Source organism: Panthera pardus, unplaced genomic scaffold, assembly GCF_024362965.1.
Source record: "Panthera pardus isolate Hobbes unplaced genomic scaffold, ASM2436296v1 HiC_scaffold_16, whole genome shotgun sequence".
Lineage (NCBI taxonomy): Eukaryota > Metazoa > Chordata > Mammalia > Carnivora > Felidae > Panthera > Panthera pardus.
In genome coordinates this window covers 34290562-34318052 of record NW_026526721.1, presented here as the reverse complement: position 1 = coordinate 34318052, position 27491 = coordinate 34290562, and the positions used below count along the sequence as shown (strand labels likewise).

The following is a 27491-nucleotide window of genomic DNA, read 5'->3' as shown; positions in this document are numbered from 1 at the left end:
TGTCAAAACATGTCATTGAAGTCTCTCCGATAAATAATGAAAATCTTAAACATAATGCCCTGTTTACTCTCCTGTTTAGTTTGTTGCTGTTTAAATTTAGTAATTTTTATTTCAATTGGTTAAAATAAATGACAAAAGCTCGGCATGGAGTCCATTTTGGAAATTACTGTAGAAACATCTTAATTGTTTTGACTGTTTTTCTTTATATAAATAATTTTGCTGTCATAAAGAGACTACTCGGACAACATGTAGATTTCTTTATTCTTCCCCCCGCCCCTCCTTCCTTTACTGCTCTAACTTGTCATCTCACTAGATGCCATTACACCTGCATGCTGTTTTGTATTTTTCATGAGCTTGATTCTCCTCTGGAATTAAAGTCCCCGTTTTCAATAAGTTTTAGAAAATGTAATTAACAGGTGCAAATTTTATACAGGCTTTTTTCCCTTGCAAAAATTAGCATATAGTATGTGTTACTTATAATCCATTTACTTTTTACTGGTGCTGTTTGAAATTACTGTTGATGTGTTTTTACTTTGGTGTCTATGATTTTTTTTTTTTAATGGTTGAACAAAGGTACTTATATATTCACTAAGATTGGCTACATGACACGAATGCCCTAATCACATTTATTAGTAATGCAATTTCCAAAAGAGAGAGCAAAATGATGCTCCTTTTCAACAGGAACAATGTTGAATACCAAAAGGCATGCTGTTTACTCTAGAGTCTTAGTTCACATTGCTAAATTACCAAGAGTGGCTCTGCTGATATGCATGGAAATAAGTCCTTTCAAAGCTGGAGCTGCAAGGGGGTGGTGTTGAAAAAGCAAAGGCTTCTCACTGCCTACTGAAAACATGATGTATAACATGGGAGACCTTGTAGATATAATTTCTTTTTAGACCTTCTCTTTTATTAGAAAAAAAAGAGATACATTGTAAAGAACATTATGTTGCCATTGAATCTGATAAAGGTGGGCAATAATGTAAAGTTTTTAAGATAACTACAACTTCAGAAATCTCAGTACAATAACAATGTTACATTTTATTTTAAAATGTAATTTTATGTAGCTTAAGTCATTAGTCTGGAGACTAAAAGTCTTAAAGAAAATTCACTTGTAAACAGATCCAGCATGCGTACGAGCGCGTGCGCGTGCGCACACACGCACACACACACACACACACACACACACACACATTTTACATGTAGCATACATACTGTGTTCTTAAAACCTGAGCCACAATGTTAATCATCTATGCTTTGTTTGAAGTTGTCTATAGCTAGTGAGATTTTTATACTTTAAGCCATTTTTGAGACTATTGTTACAGTTTGATATGACACTATTGCAACATGTTAAAAAACATAATGGACTGGCATTTTCACTTGTTGACTTAATAGCTAACAGGGCTATCAATAAAGACCAAAACACTTTTTAATACATAATCTGCTTATAACAGCATCTAGGTATTATTTAGATGTGATGTATGTGTTAATTCTTGCAGGCCTATGTGAGTGAAAAGCACGAAGGCAATAAGATCATCGCTTTTGAGAGAGCAGGTCTTGTTTTTATTTTCAACTTTCATCCAAGCAAGAGCTACACTGATTACCGAGTTGGAACAACATTGCCAGGAAAATATCCTTTTTGTTGCCAGTGAATGTTACTGTCTGCTTTCAATTATTTATTACATCATAGAAACTAAGAAAGACTAATGCTGATCTTGGTGACAGTAGCTCTCAGTTCCTCTTTTGAAAAATGAGGAACTTGAAATAGTTGATTGGTAAATCTTTGCTCAGCTCTATTATGCTGAATCAATCCTAAGCTTCATCCTGGTTCTAAAAAGTATGATTCTGAACATTTTTTTTTTAATGATATTTTGATCCCATATGCACGTCAGGAGATGACTGTAGTTTTTCTCTAGGAAAATATTTTGTAAGTTGCCTTTGAGAATCATCTCCTTTCCCCTTATCTACTGAGGATGCAGACCATAGCTGTAAAGATGGCTTCCTTCCCTTTTCTCTTTCCTGTCTCCTCCAATGCAGGACATAGCTCACTTTTGAAGGCCTGAACCAGTGAGGAACCAGGGCATAGGAGTGTGAGCAGAGGAAATGACAGAGAGAATGTTTCTGATGTTCATTTAGTCATTCATGTATTCATTTCCCAGATATTTGCTGAGTGTCTGCTTATTGAACACTGGTGTGTCAGCGCTTTGCTAGGTCCTGTAAATACAGGAATTCTCCTGGCAGATACACTCACTGCCCTTATGGAGCTTTTAAACTAGTGAAGAAGAAAAATGTTAGGAATTTTAAGTGTGGTAAATGTTGCAAAAGGGAAAGTGCAGTGTATTTTAAGGACCTTATGATTTACCAGATCCATGAAAAAAAAAAAAAAAGATTCAGGACCTCGCAACAACCCAACACAAATTTTGAAGCAGGCAGTGTAAATAGCGTTCTTCTTCCCTGAAGTCCTACCAGTGATCACCATCCGCCACCTGAGCAGGTGCCTGGTGCCACCATGAAGTCCGATGTGTCAGGGTATCTCTAGCTACAGTATAAGAAACTCCCTATTCAGTTGACTCGAACGGTCAGGAAGATGTATTTGGCCACATAATAAGCCCTGAGGTAGTGTGACCCCTGCACTGTGACAATATCACGAAGTTCCCTGGTTCATTCTTTCTTTTTGCTTTCAACTCTCAAGGTGCCAGCAGTGTCCACAGGATGGTACCTGCTATAGTTATAAGACAACAGCTATGGTTCCAAACGTAACCTTCAGGCACAACATAAGGCGAATGGATTTCTTTTTTCCTCTTTTTAAGAATGAAGTCACTTTAGGAAATTTTCTTTTATTTTCTGTTGACCAGAATTCACTCTCACATCCTCAAAGACATTTCTAGGAGGTAGAATTATATCACCATAACTGGCTTATTGATCGAGAGAACTACCTTGGGTTTCCAGGAAGTAGAAAGTGGACTCGGGAAGTAGGATTCTGGAAGTGAAATGGTTACCCAGACAGACCATTTCTCCAACAGTAAAGAACAGGACAGTGCTATCTAGTTAAGTAGCCCACAGCAGTTACCACTACCCTGTGCTATTCCATGACATTGAGTATGGTGAGCGATGGTTCCCTGCCCTTTTCCTTCCCAGCAGAGTACAGTTCCACATCACTTCAGAGCATAGGAGAGATGGCTGTGGCTGTGACTACTAGCCCAATGTGCCCCAGTTAACATATAAAATGCTCCCATCAATGTGATGGGATTACCTGCACTGAAGAATAGCTATACTGCTCCAAGAAGCAAATGTACTCACCATTTCTGTAAAGAAATGCAAATAAATACTAGATATATAGCAACTCATAACATGACCCTTCTCAGCCCCAAACTGCTAATGCCCTACACTAAATCTTTCTATACCTGAAAATGTGATATAATAAAAATACAGTCAAATATAATTTTTTATAATCAAGCCAAAATACATTTACAATTTACAGTACACTTGGGATCTACTGCAGCCTTTGTTAAGCAACTGTCCTTGACCCTAAGCCAGTGGGGGAGAAGAGATGTATGAAAACAAACTAGGTTGTAAGGCATAATGCAGTAAATGAGAAGGGACTGGGAAGGTTCCATGAGAGAACAGGAGAGAAGTAAAAGAAAAAATGAAAAGTATGAGAGAGAAATTGATAGATGGATTGACTCATTTAAGGAAAAGACCGTTAAGCCTGGACATTGAGAAAAGGATAAAATTGTAGTAGAAAAAAAAAATAAGGGAGGCCATCTCAGCTGTTGGAAAGCATAGAACATGCTTAATGAATAGCACAATGAATTAATTGGAGAATGATGACCTTAAAAAGGAATACTAAGAGATAAAGCCAAAAAGATAGATTGAGATCACCTAATAGAAGATTTCAGTGCCATATTAATTAGTTTAGACTTTTTTCCATAGTTTCATAGTGAGTCACTGAAGGTTTTTGAGCTGGGGAACTACTTGATAAGAATGTATGCTTTAGGAAAAGTTCTCATGTACCCAGTGTGTAAGAGAGCTTTCTTGAGGAAACAGATTGGAAGTACAGATATTAATTATGAGAAATTACAGTACATGTAAAAGATAATTAGGGCATGAGCTGAAGGAATGACAATAGGATAGAACTGCTTTCTTGTGAAAGAACTCAGCAGTTGTTTGGACTTGGGATGTAGAAGAGAAAATATAAGGTTTCATTTTGAACAAGGGGAAGAATGGTAGTGGTATAATTATTTAGGATAGCAAAGCAAGGTGGAGTAACCAGTTAGGGGAATAGAAAATATAAGTTTAGGGGCACCTGGCTGGCTCAGTCAGTAGAGCATGTGACTCTTGATCTAGGTGTTGGGAGTTCAAACCCCATATTGGGCACAGAGCTTACTTAAAAAAAAATATATATGTGTATGTAAAATATAAGTTTTAATTTGGGATTTTAATAAATGGAGGTACATGGAATTTCAATGATGATGTTTAGAAGAATTTCAATGATGATGTTTAGAATTTCAATGATGATGTTTAGAATTCTGGAATTCTGGAATATATGTTTTGGTTTTTCCTCTAACCTGTTAATGGGGAAGACAACAGTTCTCTGTTATTAATGTTACGATCATACCATCTTCCATCAGCAGCAGATACATCTATGCTTTCTTTCAGCTCTTATTGTTTCAAGCTTAGCTTTGAGAGTTCTCTTTATTATCCTTAGCATTTTACAAGTCTCATTTCTTTTTGGTCTTTCATCTTTCTGACTTTAGTCCTATACCTTTAAAAGACATTGTAGCTCAGCATTCTAGAATCATTTCAGATATGGAAAGTACAAAAAAAAAAAAATTAGGATTTCTATGCTGTGTTTTCTGACTTTGCTGAATTGTCCTGTGCCATCGGTATTTCCAACTCCTGAGCCAGTGAATTGAATACAGATTTTCACTGTGAAGAATCCACAGTGGCAAGATTGGCTATATTAATCAAGTCAAGGAATTCATCAAATTTTTAATTCCCTGCAAAGTAGGATTTGGTGCCAGAACAAACTTAAAGTTTCTAAAGACATCATTTGAACTTTTTCTGTCACTGTGAAATATAAACCACGAATAGGTAACATGTCTGAATTCTTGAGCAAGTTCCATTTTTTGAACCTGTATATCCTGTGTGTCTATCAAATAGCAAGACATCAACTTTCACTCAAATCTGTAGAAATAGGTGGTGACTGTCTTCCCAAGAAACTGTTTGAAGGTGAACTATTTTGGGGACAATGCCAGGCAAAGTAGAAGAAACACTTTAAGGATGCCCTTAACTATCACTTCAGAATAAGATGATACATTTCGGAAAGCTAAAAGAGAAGTCTGATGTGTATCACTAAGATTTTGAAATGTGGTCTTAATGGTACTGCTAAGGGACATAGTAATGTTTCTGCAAAAGGAATCTATAGCCGTATTCCAGAAAATTAAAAACAAAACAAAACAAAAAACCAGTGAATACCCTTTGCTTACACACTGTCTCACATTGGTCTTTTAACCACCAACGTTCTTTAATTAGTAAATAGCAATGTGGGTGATGCAGAACTCAGATCTAAATATACCGGACAAGTAGGCAGGTCACACATTTCATACCTAGGAAGATAAAAAACATTTACTTAATCTGTCATATTTGCCTGCGATTTAATATTCTTTAGCTGTAGAGAAAGAAAGAAGAAAAAAAAAACCATAATGTCATTAATATTATCAGAATCATTATTGTCTTTCATCACATTTCTTCACTTAGAATGTCATCAAATCAGCATTGAATCAAAAGGAAAACTGCTAAGCCCCCAAGGACAAACTGTTCTTTCTAATCCATTTTGAATAACACAAATAATGATACCACATTTTGAGTGATACGAAGGAGTGGATGCTAGGGGACCTCTTTTGAGGACCTTGTGTTTGCTGGCCATTTTTTAAAAAGTTGTTTATGTTTTTTTAAATGTTTATTTATTTATTTATTAGAGAGAGAAAGAGTGAGAGAGAGGGCACACAAGAAGGAGAGGGGCAGAGAGAGAATCCCAAATAGGCTCCACGCTCTCAGCACAAAGCCCAGTGCAGGCCTTGAACCCATGAACTGTGAGATCACGACCTGAGCCAAAATCAAGAGTGGGGTGCGTAACGACTGAGCCACTCAGGTGCCCTACCTGGGCATTTTTAATAAGTATCCAGTTTCGTATTCCCAGCAGCTCTATGAGGTAGGTTATGTTAGCCTCGTGTGACGGGTCAGTAAACTCAGGCCCTTAAGTAACTGCCTAATTTCCCTCCAGCCCCCAGCTGATAAAGGTTGAGCAGTGGACTGCCAAGCTCATGTCCTTTCTACTATGCCATGGTGCCTCTTTCAGTTCATGCGTGCCTACGTGTGGTTAGGGGCGGTAGCAATAGTGGTATTTGCCAATGATGACTTATTTCTAGAATGCTTGAAATAATTTACATATAGTTCTATGGGACAGTAGGTAGCATGAGAAAATTATACACAAATTCACAGCATAGGCAAGCTTCTCTGTCTTCAACCAACTTCCCTCAGCATCCCGCCATCACCCCCAAAGGCTCTTTCCCAGAAATTCTTCCTCACAACCCCTGAGTAACATGTACATACTCCAGTCGAGGGAATTTTTCTGTATTCTCAAGTAGAATATGAATGTGTCCTCCTTCCATGTCCAAAGCCAAACAAACTCCTTCAAGGCGTCACATCAATTTAACGTTATTGTATAACATTCAGAGTCAACTTGAAGCCTCCACACCTTATTTGTAATGTGCGTGTCTTGGGATGTGCAGATTCACACTGTTCCGAGAGCATGAACAACACTAAAATAAAATGTTTTTAAATTATTTGTCACCATGCTGAGATGGGGGCGGAAACAATAGTGTATGGGCGGCCTCCTTTCCACATGGCGCTTTAAACTGTTACAATCCTGAAATGTTAAGAGGAGTGATCATGAAGTATGGCTTGTGAAAAATATGTGAATCCCAGCCAAAAATATTTAAAGCGAAGGGAACAGATGAGTAAATAGTTGAAGCTGACCCGAGATCTTTGAAATATTTTCATTAAACTGCCGCAAGATGTACTTTTTAAGATGTAAATTCAGACTCTGACATTTGCAACCTGTACACAGAGTTTCTAATGAGCAAATAAGGTCACTTGGATGATTCACTGGAGTGTGATTGCTGAAGGCAGAGAGGTTGCTGTGCGTTGCTTAGTTTACAGAAGACTTTGAAGCATGGTTATGTAACACTGTGCTTAATAGAAGCTATGCTTTATGCTACAAACAAAAACAAAGGACTTAATTTTGGATTAGCTAAATGTCACATTCCATCAAGAATTTATATATAAAGGTTAATTTCTGGACCAAAAAATAAGAGCATCTCAACCTGGTTTTCCAGGTTATATATGTTTTGGTTAAAAAAAAGAAAAATGTGTTAAAATATACAAGGTTTTCTCATAAAAGATCTACAACAATGACTTTGAACAGATGTAAGCATGTTTCTTTTCTGTGTGTGTGTGTATGTGTCAGTGTGTGTGTGTGTGTGCTTTTACTCTATACTACAATTTAATGACACTATTTTTTATGTGAGCAGAGATAATCCTACTAACAATTTCATATTTAATATAGGTCCTACTTTTGTTTTTATAGCTTCAAAGTGAATGTACATTCATTGCCAGGTTAGCCCTCTTTAGTTTCAAGATGATAGTAATACATTTAAACATTATCTAGAGGTCCTTTTGATCATTTTTTATTGTTAAACACTGTCCAACAGTCCCTGTGATTTAGTGATAATGACAGATGCATATCCCCACCTCCACTGGCAATAAAGAGCCTATGATTTAGCATCATTTTTCTACCCAGGAATTTAAGATGAATCACAGAGTAAGAAAATATTTTGCATGATTAAAATATTGCCACTGCTGTAACAATTTTAGATTGGCCTAATATATATTCATAAGACTATAGACAGTAATGAATAATGAGCAGGCCCTTAAAACACAAATGGTTTTAAGTGTGTTTTTTTGTCTTTTCTTTCTTTCTTTTTTTTTTTTTTTTTCTTAAATGTCTGAGTGCTATGTAGTATCTCACTCGGTGCTCTGAGATATTCAACAGCATTTCTGGCATTTTTTGTTTAATAGTTCAGTTGTGCGGGAATGGTCTCCTCTGGTTCCAGAAATTCATCTAACAATAGCTCAGTCAAGATTTCTGTCCTCTATTTCTTGTCCATTTGTGGGGGAGAAAGAAATCAGAAACATTGTTATAACCTTTAAAAACAATACATACTTACCTAATAATTGTATTGCTAATGGGCAGAAAAACATGTGTGCCCAGGTTGATTATTGTTACTATTCTGTAAAAAAAGGTACTAGTATGTGGAAATTGATGCCAAGATACATGTAAGACTAAGAGTTTTACCCGCACATTAGCAATTATATCTTTAGCTAAAACATATTAGGTACTCGGAGCGCCTGGGTGACTCAGACAGTTAAGCCCCCAACTCTTGGTTTCTGCTCAGGTCATTATCTGACAGTTTGTGGGGTTGAGCCCCACATTGGCCTCTGTGCTGACAGCACAGAGCCTGCTTGAGATTCTCTCTCTCCCCTTTCTCTCTGTTCCTATCCCGCTCGTGCTCTCTGTCTCTCAAAATAAATAAACTTAAAGAAATGTTTTAAGTTTTTTTTGAAAATGTATTGGGTACACATAAAGCTAAATTTTTGTTGGATGGATGGATAATGATGAGTAGAAGGACGGGCAGACAGAAGTGGATGACTGGATGGGTGTTGGATAGCTGGGTGGATGGACAGACATATGGATGAATGGATAGATGGATGGATGGAAGATAACAGCTACCTAATAGCAAAAGAACCCCTGGAGTTCTTTAATTAAATAATTAAAACACAAAAGTTAACTAGAACTTATTGCTTTTCCCTTAAAGTAGATATTAAATGGTATAAAGGGAAACTTGATCAAATATTGTCAAGAAGACACATCATGATTTTGTAATATTCAAAACTAACACACTAGAGTATATTGTCAGAATATTTGCTGAACAGACTTTCATAATGAGATCTACCCTCCCTTATAAACTTCCTATGTACAGTGCACTTTGCAAATACTTTACACTTATTATCTCACTTAGTAAACCTTTTCCTTTCATAGGGAACAGCATTGCAACTATAGAAGGAGAAAATCTAAAAAGAAAACATTGGCCTGAAAAATTCCATGTCTGACCTTTCTTTTAAAATAGTCCTGTATTTAAGTAGTCCAAAACAGATGGTTCTCTACTACTTAAAAAAAAAAAAAAAAAAAAAAAAAAAAAAAATTGTATAATTGTATTCATCACCTTTCTTTATATCTGATGCCAGTTTTTTTTTTTTTTTTTTAAGAGAACATCCTGTGTCTAAAATAAATTTCTAATACTGAATTTTAAATTACGTTTTCCTTCTGGATCTCAGTAGAAATTAGCTTTTTTGCTTTTGTTTTTGTTTGTTTGTTTGTTTCAGTAAATATCTCCTGTATGCCAGAATGCTGTTTAGATTTTATATAAGTGAGGTATTTTCATTTTCATCATTTTCTGTTAAGCTGTTCTAACTGAGAATCTCACAGGATCAAATTGAATAGTCAGTGTTTCATTTATATGTGAAAATGCTACCTGAATACTCCAGAAGGTTCTTAAAATTAAACCATGATACAATTACAAGTTCACTACAATTAATATATTTATTAAATATATGGATGCCACAACCAAAAGAAGAGTTTCTGTTTCTCCAGAGAAGAGTGGCAAAAGTAGAGCTATACACAGTGTGTTCTTGGAAACAGTGGCTTCAGTTATAACCATGTGTAAAAACCATTTCTAATTCTATTAATATAGTATTTGTTGGCCAAATGGTGGGAAAATATCTAATTGATTCCTATTATGTATTTGAAGTTTATTTGTGAAATTAATTGATTCTTTTTGGTTGCTATATGGTATTAATTATTGAATAAGGAAAATATTCTTTAGATGTTACTGAGAATAATTATTTAATTAACGTATAACTTAATGAAATGCAATCATATTACCTTTTACTGGTGCACAATAAGTGTTTCATCACAGGAACATTAAGACAGAAAATTATTTTGTCTGTAAAATTATAAACGTTAATATAATTTTTTTTCTCCATCAGTTTATATTTAGAGATAGTCAATTATTTTCCCTTTAGTACCTTCCCTTTCAACACTCTTTCTTCCTAGCTAAGGAAAACACGAAAAATATGTTTGTCTGATGGTAGCACTCTTTTCTGATTCTGAAACATTATTTTCTTCAGTTTGTTCTCTTACTGTAACATTTTTATCTCCCAATGGCTCAGTAGTTGTATTTCCAGTTCTTATATTTGCAGATGTAGAGAAATTTGTTCTCATTACTAGAATAGTGGTTAAAACCTTGTGCTCTGAAGGTAGAATAAGACTGTCTAAGCATTCAAGTTCTCCCTGCAGCTTATTCGTGTTATGAAAGTAACCTCACTGTTTCTTGGTTTCCTCATCTTTAAAACACCTACTTGTGGAATTATTGTCAGAATTAAATGCATTAATGCATGTGAAAGGCTTAGTGATAGTGTCCTCCACGTGCCATGAGCTCAGTGTTACCTGCTATAGCCAACATTACTGGCATCATCGTTGACCTAAAAATGCATTAGAAATTTGATCATAAAAAGAAGGAAAGGTGGGGTGCCTGGGTGGCTCAGTCGGTTGAGCATCTGACTCTTGATTTCAGCTCAGGCCATGATCCCAGGGTTGTAGAATCAAGCCCTCCATCGGGCTTCTCATCAGGCTTCACATTGTGCTCCATGCTGAGTGTGGAACCTGCTTACGATTCTCTCTCTCCCTGTCCCCCACCTGTGCATGCTCGCTCTCTCTCTCTCTCTCTCTCTCTCTCTCTTTCTCTCTCTCAAATAAAATAAAATTAATTTAAAAAATTAAATGTATTTTTTTTAAAAAAGGAAGGAAAGGAAAGGATGAGAGAAGTAGCTACAAATCCCCTCTGTTATCTACATTGTCACGTCCTACTTTGTTCATTTCCTGCTCCCCAGTTCACCACCACAAGCTCATTTCTATGTTTTTACCATCCTGGAATTCAGTCTTCTCCTGGCTAAATCCTCTCCACATTCTGTTATCATTGGCTCACCTTTCTTTCCCACTCCATTTTTCCATCTGCTGCAGCATTGTCTTGATTCCCCTTTCCTCTGTACCCACTTTGTGCTATTGTTTCCTCAGGTCCAAATCCAAGTTTTTATTTTATTTCCTTCTTTGTGCTCTTCCTTTGAAGAACTCACACACACTCAGAGCTTCAACCCTGTGAAGATGGTCCCTAATCACCCCTCCTATGCTGAGGTGTACCCTACATCGACTATAGTTCTGTGGTATTTAATGACCACTGGGAAATACCAAGCAGCATAGAAGCATAGATTTTTGAGAGGTAGAAGAAGCCTAGCATGACCTGGTTCAGCCCATTGAAATTAGATAAAATTGGTTGGGTTAGAAGATATATTTTAGGACATGGTTTCTAAATTAGTACCAAAAATTAAATCTGCATAACACTTTACAGTGTGTGAATGCTTTTATTCACCTTGACTTCTCTTATCCTCAACCTAAATATGAGCACTAGAAAGATTTATAACTTTCACAAGATCATATTCCTAGTTAAGTGAATAAATGTGATTTAAATCTACTTCCCTTAATTTCAGCAGTCTTTCATATGGGCACCAGATAATTCACTTTTTTTGTTGCCCTGTCAAAATGCCATTAAAATCAGTAAAGGGTGTCTCACTAATCACTTATAATTTTATGTTTTCTTTGCATTTCTTTGTAAGAGTTAATGGTGACCCTGACTAAATGTCATTTTTCCAGTGTTAAACTATCCTAGTTTCTAACATACTCAAACACAGATCAGTTTAAATAGGATTTTTTTTTTTTTAACAAATATACTCATTTTAAAAGTAAACTTTTCTAGGGGTAAAATAACTTTCTAGGGTAAAATATCAACCTAAGTATATTTCTAGGGTAAAATATAAACCTAAGTATATTTCAGCTTCAAGTGCTGACTGGGAAAGTGTAGATCCTGAAGGATACTGAAGGATAAAAGGGTTTGAGGATTAAGCATCCCATAGAACAGAAGAAGACACTTACAAAGAAGTGAAGGATAAGAGGTCTGCTTTCATCAGCTTTCCTGATAATCTGTTGCTCCTGTTCTTCCCCGAGTAGTAGAAGTTATGACATGCATGGGAGCTCCATATCACCGGCATAGGTTTACAGCATGGGAGTTCTGATTTGTTTTAGCCACACACAAGAGACACAGTCTTGGACAGATTTAGGGAGATGAGCCTCCGTGTAGATTTATATTAGAAGCATGTAATTGTATATATTTCCTTTTCTTACCTTAATAATTTTGAATGTAGGATATCCACTCCTGGTGACATTTTGTCTACTGGCTGCCTCAATGTACCTAAAGCGTATACGGAATCATATTACTGCATTCGATTAACTCTCTCATGACCATAATAGTGTCATCACTTTGGAATTTTAATAATAATTGGATACTGCAAATAAAGCTCACATTTGTGAAATAACTATGAAAAAATAATTAAATCTACATAGAATTTGATTCAAAACCTGCCAGAAATTTTGTTCATTGGAATTATATAATTCATTTCCATGTCTGACTATCATACCAAAACATTTGTTATTTCATTTTGAATTGTACAAGCAAGCACTTTGCGGAAATAACTTCTCAGCTTTGCTCTTTGCTTGTATTATTTTGCATGTCTACCTAGTAAGATTAACCAATATGACTGTTTTAAAGATGATTGCAAACTACTGTATCAGATTCATTATGCCCCTGGAAAATGTATTTATTAGCAGTCACATGTGTGTGTGTTTAAAACTGTGTCACTCATTTTTTTAGTGCCTGTGGGGAAATGTTTACTTCAAATCTTTTCCCTTTCAGTCATCAATCTAGATACAGTTATGATAGTTATGGGCTGAGTGCCCAGAAGTGCTCAGGAATAACAGGGAGTGATGGGGCACGTATGGGTACATGCCCACGCACACACACATGCGCGCTCACACACGTGCACACACACACACACAAGCCTGCAGGCTTTTCTTTACAGTTTTTCTAGGGAAACTAGCTCAACCCATTCTCATTTAGTTTTCTAAAGCACTGAGTGAGCCCCAGGGTATTATGATTTTCTATTTGGTCTGAAACCTACAAGAGAAAGAGGAATATACATTAGCTACACACATAAGTTATAACTTCAAATAAAGAAAAAAATGTTTACTACCAATGCTAAATAATCAGCTTTCAAATGTTGAAGTATTTTAATGTCCATACACTTTTCAGTCTTTCAGTAGCAATGGTGATAGAGTGGTAGAACATATTATACCTAGATGTCTACCCTGGCCCTGCCAAATTATTTTTTATGTATTTTTTTTATGTTTTATATACAAACATACATGTATTAATGTATGTATGTATATGTATGGTTTTTGGCTAGTCATTTTAATGTTCTATGCTTAAGTTCAGTCATCTGTATAAAGAAAGCTAACCAGTCAAGTTGATAATACAGGTCTTTATATGCTGACTTTAGTAAATATGTAATCAATCATCCACTTAAACTAACAATTATATAAAATGGCTGTCTCCAGGGCACATACCAATCACTTTAAGAATTAACTAGCTCAATCTGACATGCATTTATTTTACTATTGTGACTGCTCCAAAAAGAAGGAAATAAATCTTTTAAAATGTCCAAGTAAAACTTTGTAGATAATGAAATGGGATTGTATTAGAAGAGATATTGTACAGATCTGAAATATTAACTCTATAACACAATGAAAGAAAATCAAGGTTGGGTTTTTGTTTTTTTGTTTTTTTTAATAACCAAAGTAGTATTAAATTATTTCACCAGGTTTGGCAAAAGCACTCATAGATCAAAACCCAAGGAGGATGTAAATTATATTCCAATAATGAAAAGAAAATCTAATGAAAAGAAAATCCATTCAATAAATATGTCAGGTATTAATCCAGGCCTTAGGTAGTAGGAAAGTAAGGAGAGGAGTGGGTAAAGACAGAAATCCCTTAAAGATATTGCATTTTAATAAAGAAAGGTAGAAAAATGAAATAGTTAAGCTTATAGTATATTAAAGGTTGATAATGGTATGGTGAAAAACTAGAACATGTACAGGAGGGCGTAGGGAGGTGCTAGTTTTCAGTTAGAGTATTCAGAGTAGTTTCCCAATCTTTCTCAGAAGCTTGAGGAGAACTTTTCTTTAAAAAAAATAAAAGTTCAGAGCATCAGGGTTGCTCAGTTGATTGAGCATCTGACTCTTGATTTCAGCTCAGGTCATGACTGCAAGCTTCATGAGATCAAGCCCCACGTTGGGCTCGGCGCTGACAGCATGAAGCCAGCTTTGGATTCTCTCTCTCCTTCTCTGCACCTCCCTGCTTGTGTGTGTGTGTGTGTGTGTGTGTGTGTGTGTGTGTGTGTGTGTGTTTTCTCTGTCTCTCAAAATAAATAAACATTTTTAAAAGCCTATAAAAAATTTTTAAAAACCTGAAAATTTAAAAAGGTATCTAGTTCTCAAAGAGATTGATGTACTGTCTTACGAATCCTTAATATTAAATTTCTATATAATAGGAAAAGTGTTAGAATTCTAGTGAGAACACAGTCAAGGGAGTAAGGGCATGAAAGTAAATGTCATTAAGGAAGAAGAGGCCAAACTGGGTGTAAAAAGTAAGATAGAGAATAAATAGACCCTCTTTACATTTTTCATCTGTTATGACATCAGTTTAAATGGTCCGGGGTCTGTAATAATAATATAAACAGCAGCTAATCATTTGAGAATCTTCCCCAACACTAGTGTTAAGCACTGGTTATACATTGCTTCAGTGAATCTTCTCAGCCTCTGATATGGCACCTCTGTTTTACCAATGAGAAACTGAGCCTCTAGGAAGTTCTGTAACTTTCTTAGAGACACACAGTTAGCAATTGCCAGAATTGGGATTCGAAAGTAATTGTTGGTCCCCAAAGCATGTGGATGAACCCACCATATTTTACTCTTAAAGGATGATTTCTCCTATCCCAGTCTGTCTGCAAGGCACCACAGATGACACTTACTTACTGCTTATAATTGTCATTATTTTTCAGGGACTTTGAAGTTTCCAATTATCTTTTCCATGTATGTGTATTTCATTGGATTCCATTGAAGGCTGTATTAAGTAAGTTTGGGGAAAGGTGTTTCTTTATAGCCTAAGTCAAAATTATTTTGAGTTCAAAAGCACAATGTGTTTGTAAAAAATGTTGAATCTGCATGGTCAAAACTCATTTAGATGACAAAGTATGTGGTTATAAGGTGAATAAAAATCTTATTTTTTTCTTTTTCAATTCTAAATAATTGCTATTGCTTCATCAAATAATTGAATTTACAAGTTCTTTGGGTAATCCTTCATGTCACAGACAAAAAGCAACAATTTTAGAGGATGGTTAGGCTAGAAGTATGGGCATATTTTTTTTCATTATTAGACTTTAACTGTGGGCATGTTTTTTCATTATTATTCTTTCTTGAGTTATTGAGAAACAATGGAATTTTTTATTTCAAGTTATATAATCTTCTAAGACAAATAAAAAGTTCCTAGTTAGGTCAGTCGAAGTATTCTGTAAAGTATTAAGAATAATTTTCCTGTTTGCATAGAGAGATATGTGACACACGATACTTGGTATTATCATTCAATTTGCTATTTACTGATGTATGTCATTAAGCATGCATGCTGAAGAATAAACTAATAATTTGCATGAAAATTTATCTCAAAAAGCATAGCACTCCATTAATTAATATGGTAGATCGTATTTGAACCCCTCATCCTTTGAGTTTGTTTTATTTGCTATTCTGCATTATACAGTTTCTAAAAATTTTACAGCCAAGGAAGTAAACTTGAAGGAATTGTAGTTAATTGCAGAAACCTATTGTTGATGAAACGAGCACATCCTAAAATATACTAGAAATATATTTTGTACTTAATTAAAACATGTGGTTGTCATTTAAACTTTTAATGAAGACAGTGCTCGCAAACTTGAATGCTTATGTGTAGCTCATGCATGAAGATGGTGCTTTTTGCAGATACCAAAACTTTAATATGAACTAATTAGAGTTAAACAAAAAAAAGATGGTCACCTTAGAGAGATGCTGTGTTGTGGCATTTATTATATCTTAAAATATACTTTGGTTATATTCAATAGTAAATTCCTTTATGTATTTCACATTTCTCCCTGTTTTAATTTTGTTTTAGAAATATAATCTTTGGGGATTTTTAAACTAAAGAAAAGAAAAAAAATGGATATTTTCCATCAAAAGTAATGTAGTCATGAATGCCACATTGCCGTAAAATAGTTTTGAAAAAATAATTAAAATACCAAAATTCCTTTTCAACAATGAATTTTTAAGTTAATATATATTTAAGGTCACAGAATTAATTGTGGGACTGCCTAAATCTCACACACGCACACACACACACACACCTCACATTAACACACATACAGATTAATAATATACATAACTACACATCACAAGTCTTTGCTAGTTTGTATTTGGAACAAGACCAGAGAGAGTAAATAAAAGTTGTAATGTATGACCCAGAGTATTGCCTCGGCTCAATTTAGCAATATTTATAAAATAAAGGGACGTCTATTTAAGATGGTCAACAGGTATAACTGAAGATTTTGTGGAATGTAGCTGGCAATAAAAAAATTAAATTCATGAAACATAAAAATGGGAGGATTATGTTAGAACACTGTGCCAAGTCCTGTGCTGGTAGTTATTTTTAGGCTGTTAAAAATATAAACTTGTCTTTGCTTTCCAGCACCTGTTCTTACTCTACCAGATGTTTGTTCACAATTCCTTAAATTTCTTACAGTATGTTTCCTGCCTTTGACGTAGATTCTCTCTCCTGGGATCGTTGAGCTCCCAGAAGTTATTGCAGCTGTAATAATGTGGGTGGGTTGATTAAAGAATCAGATCTGAAAATAACATAATAAATGCATATATTCTAAGGGGTGCATTTTTTCCCACATTTTAGCATGTCTTCCATTGGGGTATGTCCTACAATAAATGCCGTGGTAGTGATTTTTTTTTCTCTCTTTATTGGGGATATATAAAATAATGCACCTTAAAATTGATGATGGCTTAGATGTAAAGATATATGGTAACTTACCATCTTTGCCATTTTTATGGTCACCTAGTGACTGGAGAGCCCCTTTCATTGTTGCTCAATTTGAAACCTTGGGGGTTGGACCTTACCATAAATTTCCTTAGCTTCATCAGCAGGAGTGAAGTGAGTTTAGTACAGAATGATATAAATGATGGTACTTCTTACATCAAAATCCTTATACTTTGAACAGACACTTTATCAAGTGGCTGAGCAAACACAGCAGCTTTTGAAGTATTTGAAGAGCCATTGAATTTAAGAGTCTTCATGCCCTCACTCTTCTTTAATCTTATTAGTACAGGTCTCCAGAACATGGCTCTTTCTTGGTTCAAATTTAAGGACATAGATTATACAATAAAGCTTAAAACTTATCTATTTCAACCTGTTGATAGATACATCAAATACTTAGGAAGCTATTGAATTTAAAATAAGAAGAAATCATAATATTTTTAAATGACATTCAAATGGATAGGGACCTATTTGATCTCTTTTTTAGAAAAATCTTCATAAAATAATTCCATCATTCTATCATTTTTTTTTTCCTACTATAATTTGCCAAATTGAGCAAGGTAAAGTTTTCAGTCCAATATTTTGTATTCACCAATAAAATGACTGAATGAACCTAATGAATAAAGATGGATCTAGAACAAATACAATAAATGTCAGATATTCAGACACCATAAGGAATGTTAAGAATTCAGTTTTTTAACATCAATCTTTTAAATTGAATTAGACTAATCATTTAGATGAATATCACTTTATCTGCTTTTTAAATTTTTATTCCTCTCATATCCTATTCATTCTGGTCACTTTATCCTTAGAATCTCACCTTTAGAATTAAACAAGAAACGGTTTACAAAATGATTCTGCCTGCTTCTCTGTATAAAATAGATGCCCCGATGTAGAGAGTAAGGCAATTAGATTACATTCGACTGGTATATTCATCCCAGCTCTGCTACTAAACTGGTTGCATGTTTCTGGACACACACATTCTCCCCTTCTACTTTTGTCTCCCCAAATTGTGCATCGGTGTCCTTACTTTTCCATCCAAAATCTCATTGATGTATCTATGCCTCTCCATTCCTTCTCTCCAGGTTTAACCATACTACTATTTTTGGACCCTTGTAAGACTCCTGAGTGTTCTCTCTGACCTGGTCTTTCCTTTGTCCATCTTATTCTACCCTGACCTCTAGGTTAATTTTCTTAATTGTCAAGCTCTTTCTCACCAGTCTTCAACATTCTCATACTTAATTACCAAACTAAATCTTAACAGCCTAGCCCGGCTTTCAAAACCCATTATAGACAGACAATCAATCCTACCTTTCCTCCTTGGCTCTACTTCTCATTGCATATTGCTTTCTGCTTTATTTATAGACATTTCATGTGCACGTATCATCTCTCCTTACAGGCTGCAAGTTGTATGTAAACTAAGACTATATCTTAGTCATTTTTTTATCATGCACAGTGCCTTATACATTGTGTGTATCCAGTAAGTTAGTGGGAGAGTAAAGAGAACTTATTCTACTTTCCTTTAATACAAAAATATAAGATATGGAATTTGGCCTTTTTTGGTGAATCAGAATTGTCCTGAATGTTTCAAAGATGTATTGAGAAGCTTTCATGAAAAGATATTCTGTTCAGTGTCGGGAGGTAGCTATGAATGAAAGAAGCCCTGCTGAGAGTATCCTGTTAAATTTGTTGTCTGCTGTGGAATTGGAAGCCATATTTAAAAAATAATTTTAAATAAGTGTACATTGGCTCTGAGTTATATTTTCAGAGAGATGTTCTTAAGTGGATGATGGGGGTTTGCAGGGATACTGGTGCTGTATGAGTGCCCTGTCACATGTGTTTGTGCATGTGTGTGTGCATATGCATGTGCATGTGAGGAAGAAGGAGTATGGAAATGCCTAAGTGAGAGCACAAGAGTCAATCAACCCAGTTGCTCAAATAACTGCTTTTGTTTGCTGTCCTTCTAAGCACCATCCTTAAAAGATGGGTTTCTTAATTCTTGAATAGTATGTGGGTAGTAATTCACAATTCTAAGACTCTTCCACAATTATTACTTTTAATCTAGTGTTTTAAATTATTGTCATTTCTGGAGTTTAAGGGTTGCTTTCCCAAAGGACGTTATTGTATTCCCTGAGTAATATGGACACAGGGCTGGGTAATTCCAAAAGTGGCCACAGCAGAATGTTTCCTTTAAATTATAGATCAGAGAAACAAGTCCAAACTGATGTTTTGAAAGTTGCATTATGGCTTTTGTAAGCTTTTGCTTTATAGCTACAAATTATATATATTAAGTGAGTAGATTCCAGCCATTTTAAGTGTGATGATCCCTTTCAATGTCAAAAAGAAATGGATTATTTTATAACAATTGTTCTTTCAGCATCCTTGATTGAAAAAAATATATATATAAGCAAAACCTTACTCTAAGTCCTGTGACTTTTTAAATGACTCTGCATTTTATTAATCAAAAAAATACATATTATTTGTTTTTTTTAATTTTTTTTTTAACGTTTATTTATTTTTGAGACAGAGAGAGACAGAGCATGAACAGGGGAGGGGCAGAGAGAGAGGGAGACACAGAATCGGAAGCAGGTTCCAGGCTCTGAGCCATCAGCCCAGAGCCCGACGTGGGGCTCGAACACACAGACCGCGAGATCGTGACCTGAGCTGAAGTTGGACGCTTAACCGACTGCGCCACCCAGGCGCCCCCAAAAAATACATATTATTTGAAATACAGTATCAGATGTATGTAATAATATAATGTAGTCTTCAGACAATGTCTGAAGCAAATATAGATCCCCAGTCCCTTCTAGTAATGTAATTACTCATTCAATGAGATCCTTATAATAACACAGCTACCAGTGAATATCAGCCCACTGAATGGGAACCCCTGCTTTCGGTGAGATACTTTCTGTCTGCAGACACTACTACCAATAATAATGTAATTTTAACTGGTAATCTAATAATTGATACTCTATTACAAAAGTTTTTAAAGTATTCTAGGACGTTATTCTCTAAAATTGTACTTGTTTTTCTTCTTTTTGTTTTTTGAGGATTTGTAAAGTATTTAATGAACTAGGATGAGCAAAAGCTAAACTTTAAATTTAATAGTTCCTTTCATTCCACAAGGCTCCATTTATTTACAATGTTTCCAGTTATTTAATTTCGCTATCTGTGTTTTGCCATTAAGTGATGTGGTGTGCTCAAGTCATTTTCAGCTGTACTGAGTGACTTTAGAATGTGCCTGTGCCCAATTGTCATCTTTTGAATCTCAACCAATTGTTCTTTCTCTGTTCCTCTCTCATTAAATGCAAATAATCTGATTATCAGTTTGAATTTGAGTCAGAGCAGGCTGACCTAGATTGAATGAAATGCAGCCACCCCTCCCAGCAACAGTTCCTTTAGTGAATTCTTCCGCATCTCTTACCCAGACAGAGGTTCCCAAAGCAAGAAATTATGGTCATTGTTTGTCACCCACACATACTTTTAATGTGATATATTTTTAAAATGTTTTTTTATTTGTTTTTGAGAGAGAAAGAGCATAAGCAGGGGAGAGGCAGAGAGAGAGGGGGACAGAGGATCCGAAGCAGGCTCTGCATGACAGCACAGAGTCCGATGTTGGGGCTCAGAGTCACAAACCGTGAGGTCATGACTTGAGCCAAAGCCTGACGCTCAACAGACTGAGCCACCGAGGCACCCCAGTGTGATACTTTTTAATGAAAATCTGATCATAAATTTGAACATAATAGCCGTAGCTTTTACTTTGTTGCAAAGACAATAATGAAACATATCTAATAGCTCAGCATGAAAAATCGGATGTTACACTGGAACAGAACACAGGATGGCAACATGAATGTACCTGTAGCATGGGCGGGGAGTATGTTTACGAGATCCTGTGTGTGCACAGGAGGCCTGCTTAGTTCTGCATCTTCAGACACATGTGGACACTTGGTTCACTTTTGTGTTCCTCACTTCGATAACCAGGATCTAGAACTGGAATGAATTCAGAGATGGGGAATGCGTAAAAACACATATCAAATGAGGAAGTATTAAAGGTTCTGAGATTGTATTTAGTATGTATTTAGTAATAGATGCAGAGGATACATGGAGATAGCATAACTATTATTAAATATTTGAAAGGTTACTGCATTTTGAATCTGTTCTCTATGGCTTTTCTGGATTGAAAAGTCCCAAGGAGTCAAAAATCTCCACTTACTAAAGAGGTGAATTCCTAATGAATAGAATAGGTCACATTAAGAGAAAAGTAGATTCTCTGTTAAGATGTATAGTGTGTCCCAGGCTGGATGATCATGTGATAAGCTGGTACAGGATAGCAAGGATCACATGGGTGTGTGGACCAGATAGTCTCCAGCACCCCTTTCAAACATAAGAATCTCTGAAATACTAGAAAAGAAGTGCGTAATAACACAAATCATGATTTAACAGTGTTCAGAATACTCACTTTTAAATTGCCGTCTCAGAACGTGTTTTATAATGTCTCATTTAACCACTGAACCACTGTGATTCCTTAAAAGCTTTACATTCAGAATTGTGCTAGATACAGATGCAGCAGAGTATGGAGGGCACCAGAGACTGGACCATAGTACCGAGTTTTTCTCTCAACCTTTTAAACATAATGAACGTCCCTGTTCTCTTTTGGTAAGTAAGCTTTTTAAGATCTTTTCATTGCATTTCAATTTTACCATTTATTTTTTTTAATGTTTATTTATTTTTGAGAGAGAGAGTGTGTGTGTGGGGGGGGGGGAGGGGCAGAGAGGGAGGGAGACACAATCCAAAGCAGGCTCCAGGCTCCCAGCTGTCATCCCAGAACCCGACGAGGGGCTCGAACCCACAAACCGTGTGCATGAGATCGTGACCTGAACTGAAGTCAGACACTTAACCAACTGAGACACCCAGGTGCCCCAACCCTTTATTTTTAAAGTGATGTTTTTATCCAAAGAAACAACAAGTCTTTGACCTGCTAAAAGAGAAAACAAAAGCAAACAAACAAACAAACAAAAGAAATGGGGTCAGGGATGATAGGGAAGAAGTGAGTTGAAATATTCAGAGGCAGTGTATGTGGAACTGAGATGAATTCAGTTTTGGAAAATAATAGCAAGAGGTATTTGGTGGACAATTGGGGAAGTTTGTTTATTAATAGGATTAAAAATGTTTCTCAAAAAATAAGGGGAAGGCATTTTTTTTCTATTTTTATACAACAGTTTACTTCCCTTCTGTTGTTGCTTTCTGTGTAATATTTTGCATCAAGCAGGATTCTCCATTATTGACTGTCTAATGAAGTGTAATTTAAAACACCTTAAAAGGGTAAATAAAAAAAAATATCTTTTTCTTCCCTGTAGTCAATTAAAGACTGAATTCATTCTAATTATAAGATTTTCTTATTTCTTCATATTACTGAGGAAAACATTAAATTATATAACTCATTTTTACTTTGTGTTGTTAGCACCTGAAAGAATATTGCTTTAAAATACTAGGTTTAGATTCTTTTAAAAATGTAGAATTTAGAAACTCTCCAGATTTGGAGGAAGAATTCTTTGTCTACTTTGTGTCCAGGTAGTAAGCTCAAGTCCATACATCTACATTATGTTGTTTTTTTTATTTTTTTCCTTTTCCTGACCAGTCATATACCTCCCTCCTCTCTCCCTCTCATGCTGTTGCTATCTCTAACTCATTCTTGCTTTCTCTCACCCTCTTGTCCTCTTTCTCTTCCTCGCTCTCTCTTTCTGGCTCAAATCTGCAATTTTTTCACCATGAGAGGTCTTAGATTAAGATTTGTTTCACTTTTATGAAGCCAGGATATATCTAACAAAAGTATAGACACTGTTATCATAGCTGTTAAATTCTCTTGTTTTTCAAAAATTTAGGTATAAGTCAAAAAGGAGAATTCATAAGGAACCCCTAATTCCTTCATTTTTCTACTATATTCCCACCTCTTAAAGTTGTGCAAGTATGTCACTTGGTAAGTCACCATATTATATGCCGAACTGGCTTGTCAAAGACAGTGGCATAAATAAATGAGCAGAGCAGAAATGAGCAAGATTGAGCTGTGGATTATTAACTCTGAGGAAAATTCAATGGCCACAGGAGACTTGAGTGTTACACTAACAGTATGCAATGATGGTGGCGATACTTTTTAGATACAAGTATAGATACATATGCATTTTTAAGAGGGAGGCCTTAATGATACTATCAGATTCTTTCCACAAAGAAAAATTATTGTAGTTTTGCAGAATATTAAGTTTTGCCATGTAAAGACGGATAAAAAATAGGTTCTGAAATAAATTTGTAAAGTTGTCTTAAAGTTCTGCAGTAACCGAAAGAATTAAAGGCCCCTGAGGGATTAGGGAAGATCATTCAGCTTGCAAAGAGGAATCATGGAGAAGTAGCAACTGACTGCAACAACGCTGAACTTGAACCAATCAAACCAGACTGAAAGGAATTTGAAAAGTTCAGGCAAAATTTGTATGTAGTAAACATTCTAAAATTTTGAATTCAGTGATTCAAAATGTATGCAATTGGTTACCTAAATGTATCCAATGAAGGTTCTGTCGGGGAGAGAGGCCTGGTAACACATTGAAAAAACCACAATGTTTCAGCAGAGAACTGGGTATCAAGCCCCCTGTCTTGCCATTTCCTAGCTGTGAGACCTTGAGTAATTTAACCTTCTCTGTGCTGCATTTTCCCTCATCTGTGTAATGAGAATTAGTAATGGTATCCTCCCTACAGCAAGAGATTCTTAGGAGGCATAAACTCATTCATTACCGTGGCCAGGGTTTTTAGAAACTGCAAAATGCTATCGCACATGTATTTTTAGATTATTATTGTCAGGGCTCTTCAGTTATCTTTGTGTGTATTTTAAGCACATCAAGTTACTAGATGCTTTGAGGACATGCAGTTAATAAGACCTTCTCCCAATTTGGAGGAAATTATAGTCTTAGGCAAGGACTCCTAATCTTTGAGAATGGGCAGAAAATATCTTGCCATCCTTTCAATTTTGTAAGAGCAAAAGTATCCTGTCATAATTAAAACAAGCCAACTAACCAGTGGCAGCAAAAGTCAGGAGATTATTTTGCATGTACTAATTGAATTTATCTTACAAATAAGATGTGTGCAGTTCTAAATTTGCAGGCGGAGTGGAAAGTATCACATAAGCCCCACATAAGCACATGAGAACGTAGCTTAACCACTGCCCATATCAGAATTCTCCAACTCTGTCAAAAAGGTAAAGATTAGCTCTGTCTTTGCAGCAGCAGCATCTTGTTTTCAATGACTACCGGTGCTTCAGGAAACACTCATTTAAATGTCTTTAGGGTCCAGATGAATTCAACAACACTGGCTTTAATATAAGAATAAAGCAGCCCAAATAGACTAGAAAATCCAGTAAAAACATGTTCCTTCATGCCAGAGTTATCCTTTGAAGAGCCGGGGCGGGGGCGGGGGTGGCGGGGGGGGGGGGGGGGGAGGAATGCATTAAAAGACAAATGTATTCTAAGAATGCCTCAATTATAATGGAATTCCTTATTAAACTGGTTCATAGGTACTGGGATCCAGTCAGGTTTCTTGAACATGACTTTGGGCACTACAGGTCTCATTCCACCACCAGTGAGAGATCACTTTTGCCTCCCACATGCCTTGAATAAAGGGCAGAAGAGAAGGCTTCTTTCCTTCTCCATGAAACTTCTGTCCATCACAACAACTACGCAGTATTTATTTACTAAAGCTTAATTTGCAAACTCAGTCATCCAAAGGATCTGCTGAATAAGTGTCAAATCTGTTTTCAGAGACAGTAACAAATAGAGCTTGAAGGAATCTTAAAATAGCCATATATGCTGCAGCATAAGCAGGTACCACATTCCCGCGTCTTCTGTATGTACTCCATCAGTTGAAACTGTGAAGCCGGAGGAGAATCGTGTGTGTACTACCATTGAAACATATCTGCTAAGATCAGAGCATTCACAAATGCCAAGAAGTGATAGGGCAGAATTTCTCTATTTGCTTTACTGACAATTATTGGGAAACTCCATTTTAGCGCAATCATTTCTCCGTATTTTGGTTTCTAATATAGGAACCTATATGAGTTCAGATGTTACTTATATGTCAGCCAGTGTGGTGGGAGCAGGGAGGCTTGCTTGCTCTTCTCTGGTTCATAAATTCAAATTCCGTGGTACAAATGGAAGAACAGATTATTGAATCAAAAATGAATTAGTTTCCTTTACAGTAACTCAGGTAGTCTCAAGGGTGAATTTGAGTAAGACAATAGTTTTCGCATTTATTACTTTGCCAGTTAGGCTCCTTATTATTAAGAAGTAGTCTATTTATTCTCATTCTAAATTTGGAAATTCAAATGTAGACTTTTGGTTAAAATAGGGAATTCGGCATAGATGTACCTTTTATTTTTCCTCAGCTGTAAATATTGAAAGTCTTTAAACTTTTTTTTATTTAAAATTATTTTAAGATTTTGTGATTCTAATTTTGACACCCTGTTTTCAAAAATATATAATTACTTTTTGCAGCTCAGTTGTGATCCTAGAAGAACATAATACTTTTGCCTGGATGACATAATATAGTAGATTATTGTATGCTCCATTGTGGGGTTTTGGGGTGTTTTTTGTTTTTTGGGGGGTTTTTTGGCCATGTTAGTGGTTGGCATAGTGATTAAATCACTAAGGTAGTCAAAGTAACTGGGTAGGTTAGCATGCATTTTGCCTCTCTTAATAAATGAATTGGATTGTACTGTGGCAGTCTGATTTCTTCTGAGGTGTTGACTATAAATATAGCTAGAAAACATGAAATTCATGGCCATACATGACATTGTCTCATATGTTCTTAATATGATCCTAACTACAAAATCCTTAAGGCTTAATGGCTAAAACAGCATCATATATGTTAATCAGCATATATTAACTGTGATGTGCTTACTAAACAGTTTTATATACATGTACTTAAATATTAATTGTTTATATTTAAGTATACGTAAACATTTATGTATAAACCTACTTAAATTATGTTCATATTTCTTTTCCCTTGCTCTATGAATCAAAACTATTTTTAGAATTAAAATTATAAAATGAGAGTTACATAGCCAATACTTAGCACTAAATAATAGAGCCCCCAAACTGTTCATGTCTGTAATTGTCTCATCATAAGGATTACTTCTGATTATCTTAAACCTTTAGTATAATTGGTAGTCATTTCTAACCACTAAGAAAATTGATTTACATACTCAGAACCCTAATAAAGAAGAAAACTCAAAATTCCATAAATAGCCATAGTTAACAGAAATCACTTGCTTGGGGAAATTCTCTCATGTTGCCTGTACTGCAAGGACTCTAGAGCAACATAAACACATTATAGTAATTAACACTGCAGTGGAAAATATAATTACATAATATTCCCATTAATGATACTATACAATTATCAACTGAAGGTTTTTGAGCAGATAGTGTTAAGAGGTCTCTGTGACTGGAATTGGCATCATAAAGTTCCTTACATAAAATGACCAGCATCATTTAGTAAGAGTTCTTGGAGCATTTTTTAACCCTTAAATGCCAAAACAGGAAACTCAATGCATGTATTGCAAACCTTGAACTTCTTCTATCGTCCCTTTTGTTTTACTCTCAAATTGGGGGTGGCTGAAACGCCAAAAGATCACAGAAAGTAAGGTTGTTTCTAAATCATAGGCTTATATGGGGCGCCTGGGTGGCGCAGTCGGTTAAGCGTCCGACTTCAGCCAGGTCACGATCTCACGGTCCGTGAGTTCGAGCCCCGCGTCAGGCTCTGGGCTGATGGCTCAGAGCCTGGAGCCTGTTTCCGATTCTGTGTCTCCCTCTCTCTCTGCCCCTCCCCCGTTCATGCTCTGTCTCTCTCTGTCCCAAAAATAAATAAACGTTGAAAAGAAAAAAAAAAAAATAAATAAATCATAGGCTTATAGTTATCATTGTATTTTATTAACGAAATTACCTATGAGGTTATACACCAAACAAAGCAGATACCAAAACTGTGTAGGATTCAAGTAGGAGATTGATATGACCTGTCCTGATATATCACTGTGCCACACTGACAGAGGCCTATCAGCATTTATTTAGGCCTGACTTGTTTCATTGCATCTTTCCCAAGAGACTTGGACTTATCAGAATCCTCTTATACGCATAGAAGCCCATGTCTTATATCAGAGAAATGTTTTTCAGGTAAAGGGAACTGAAAATCTTTTGTCCAACTTTGGTG

At 35.7% G+C, this 27491-nt stretch overlaps 1 protein-coding gene across 2 annotated transcripts in view; it reads left to right on the top strand.

Annotated features, from left to right (window-relative positions):
- The window catches only part of GBE1 (1,4-alpha-glucan branching enzyme 1), a 281289-nt gene that overhangs the window by 236665 nt on the left and 17133 nt on the right, over nt 1–27491 (top strand). For both annotated transcript variants that reach the window (XM_053903223.1, XM_053903222.1), the window contains exons 14-15: nt 1497–1629; nt 21790–21905. In XM_053903223.1, coding sequence (XP_053759198.1) covers nt 1497–1629; nt 21790–21905 — 249 coding nt within the window. The remainder of the gene's footprint in view (nt 1–1496; nt 1630–21789; nt 21906–27491) is intronic.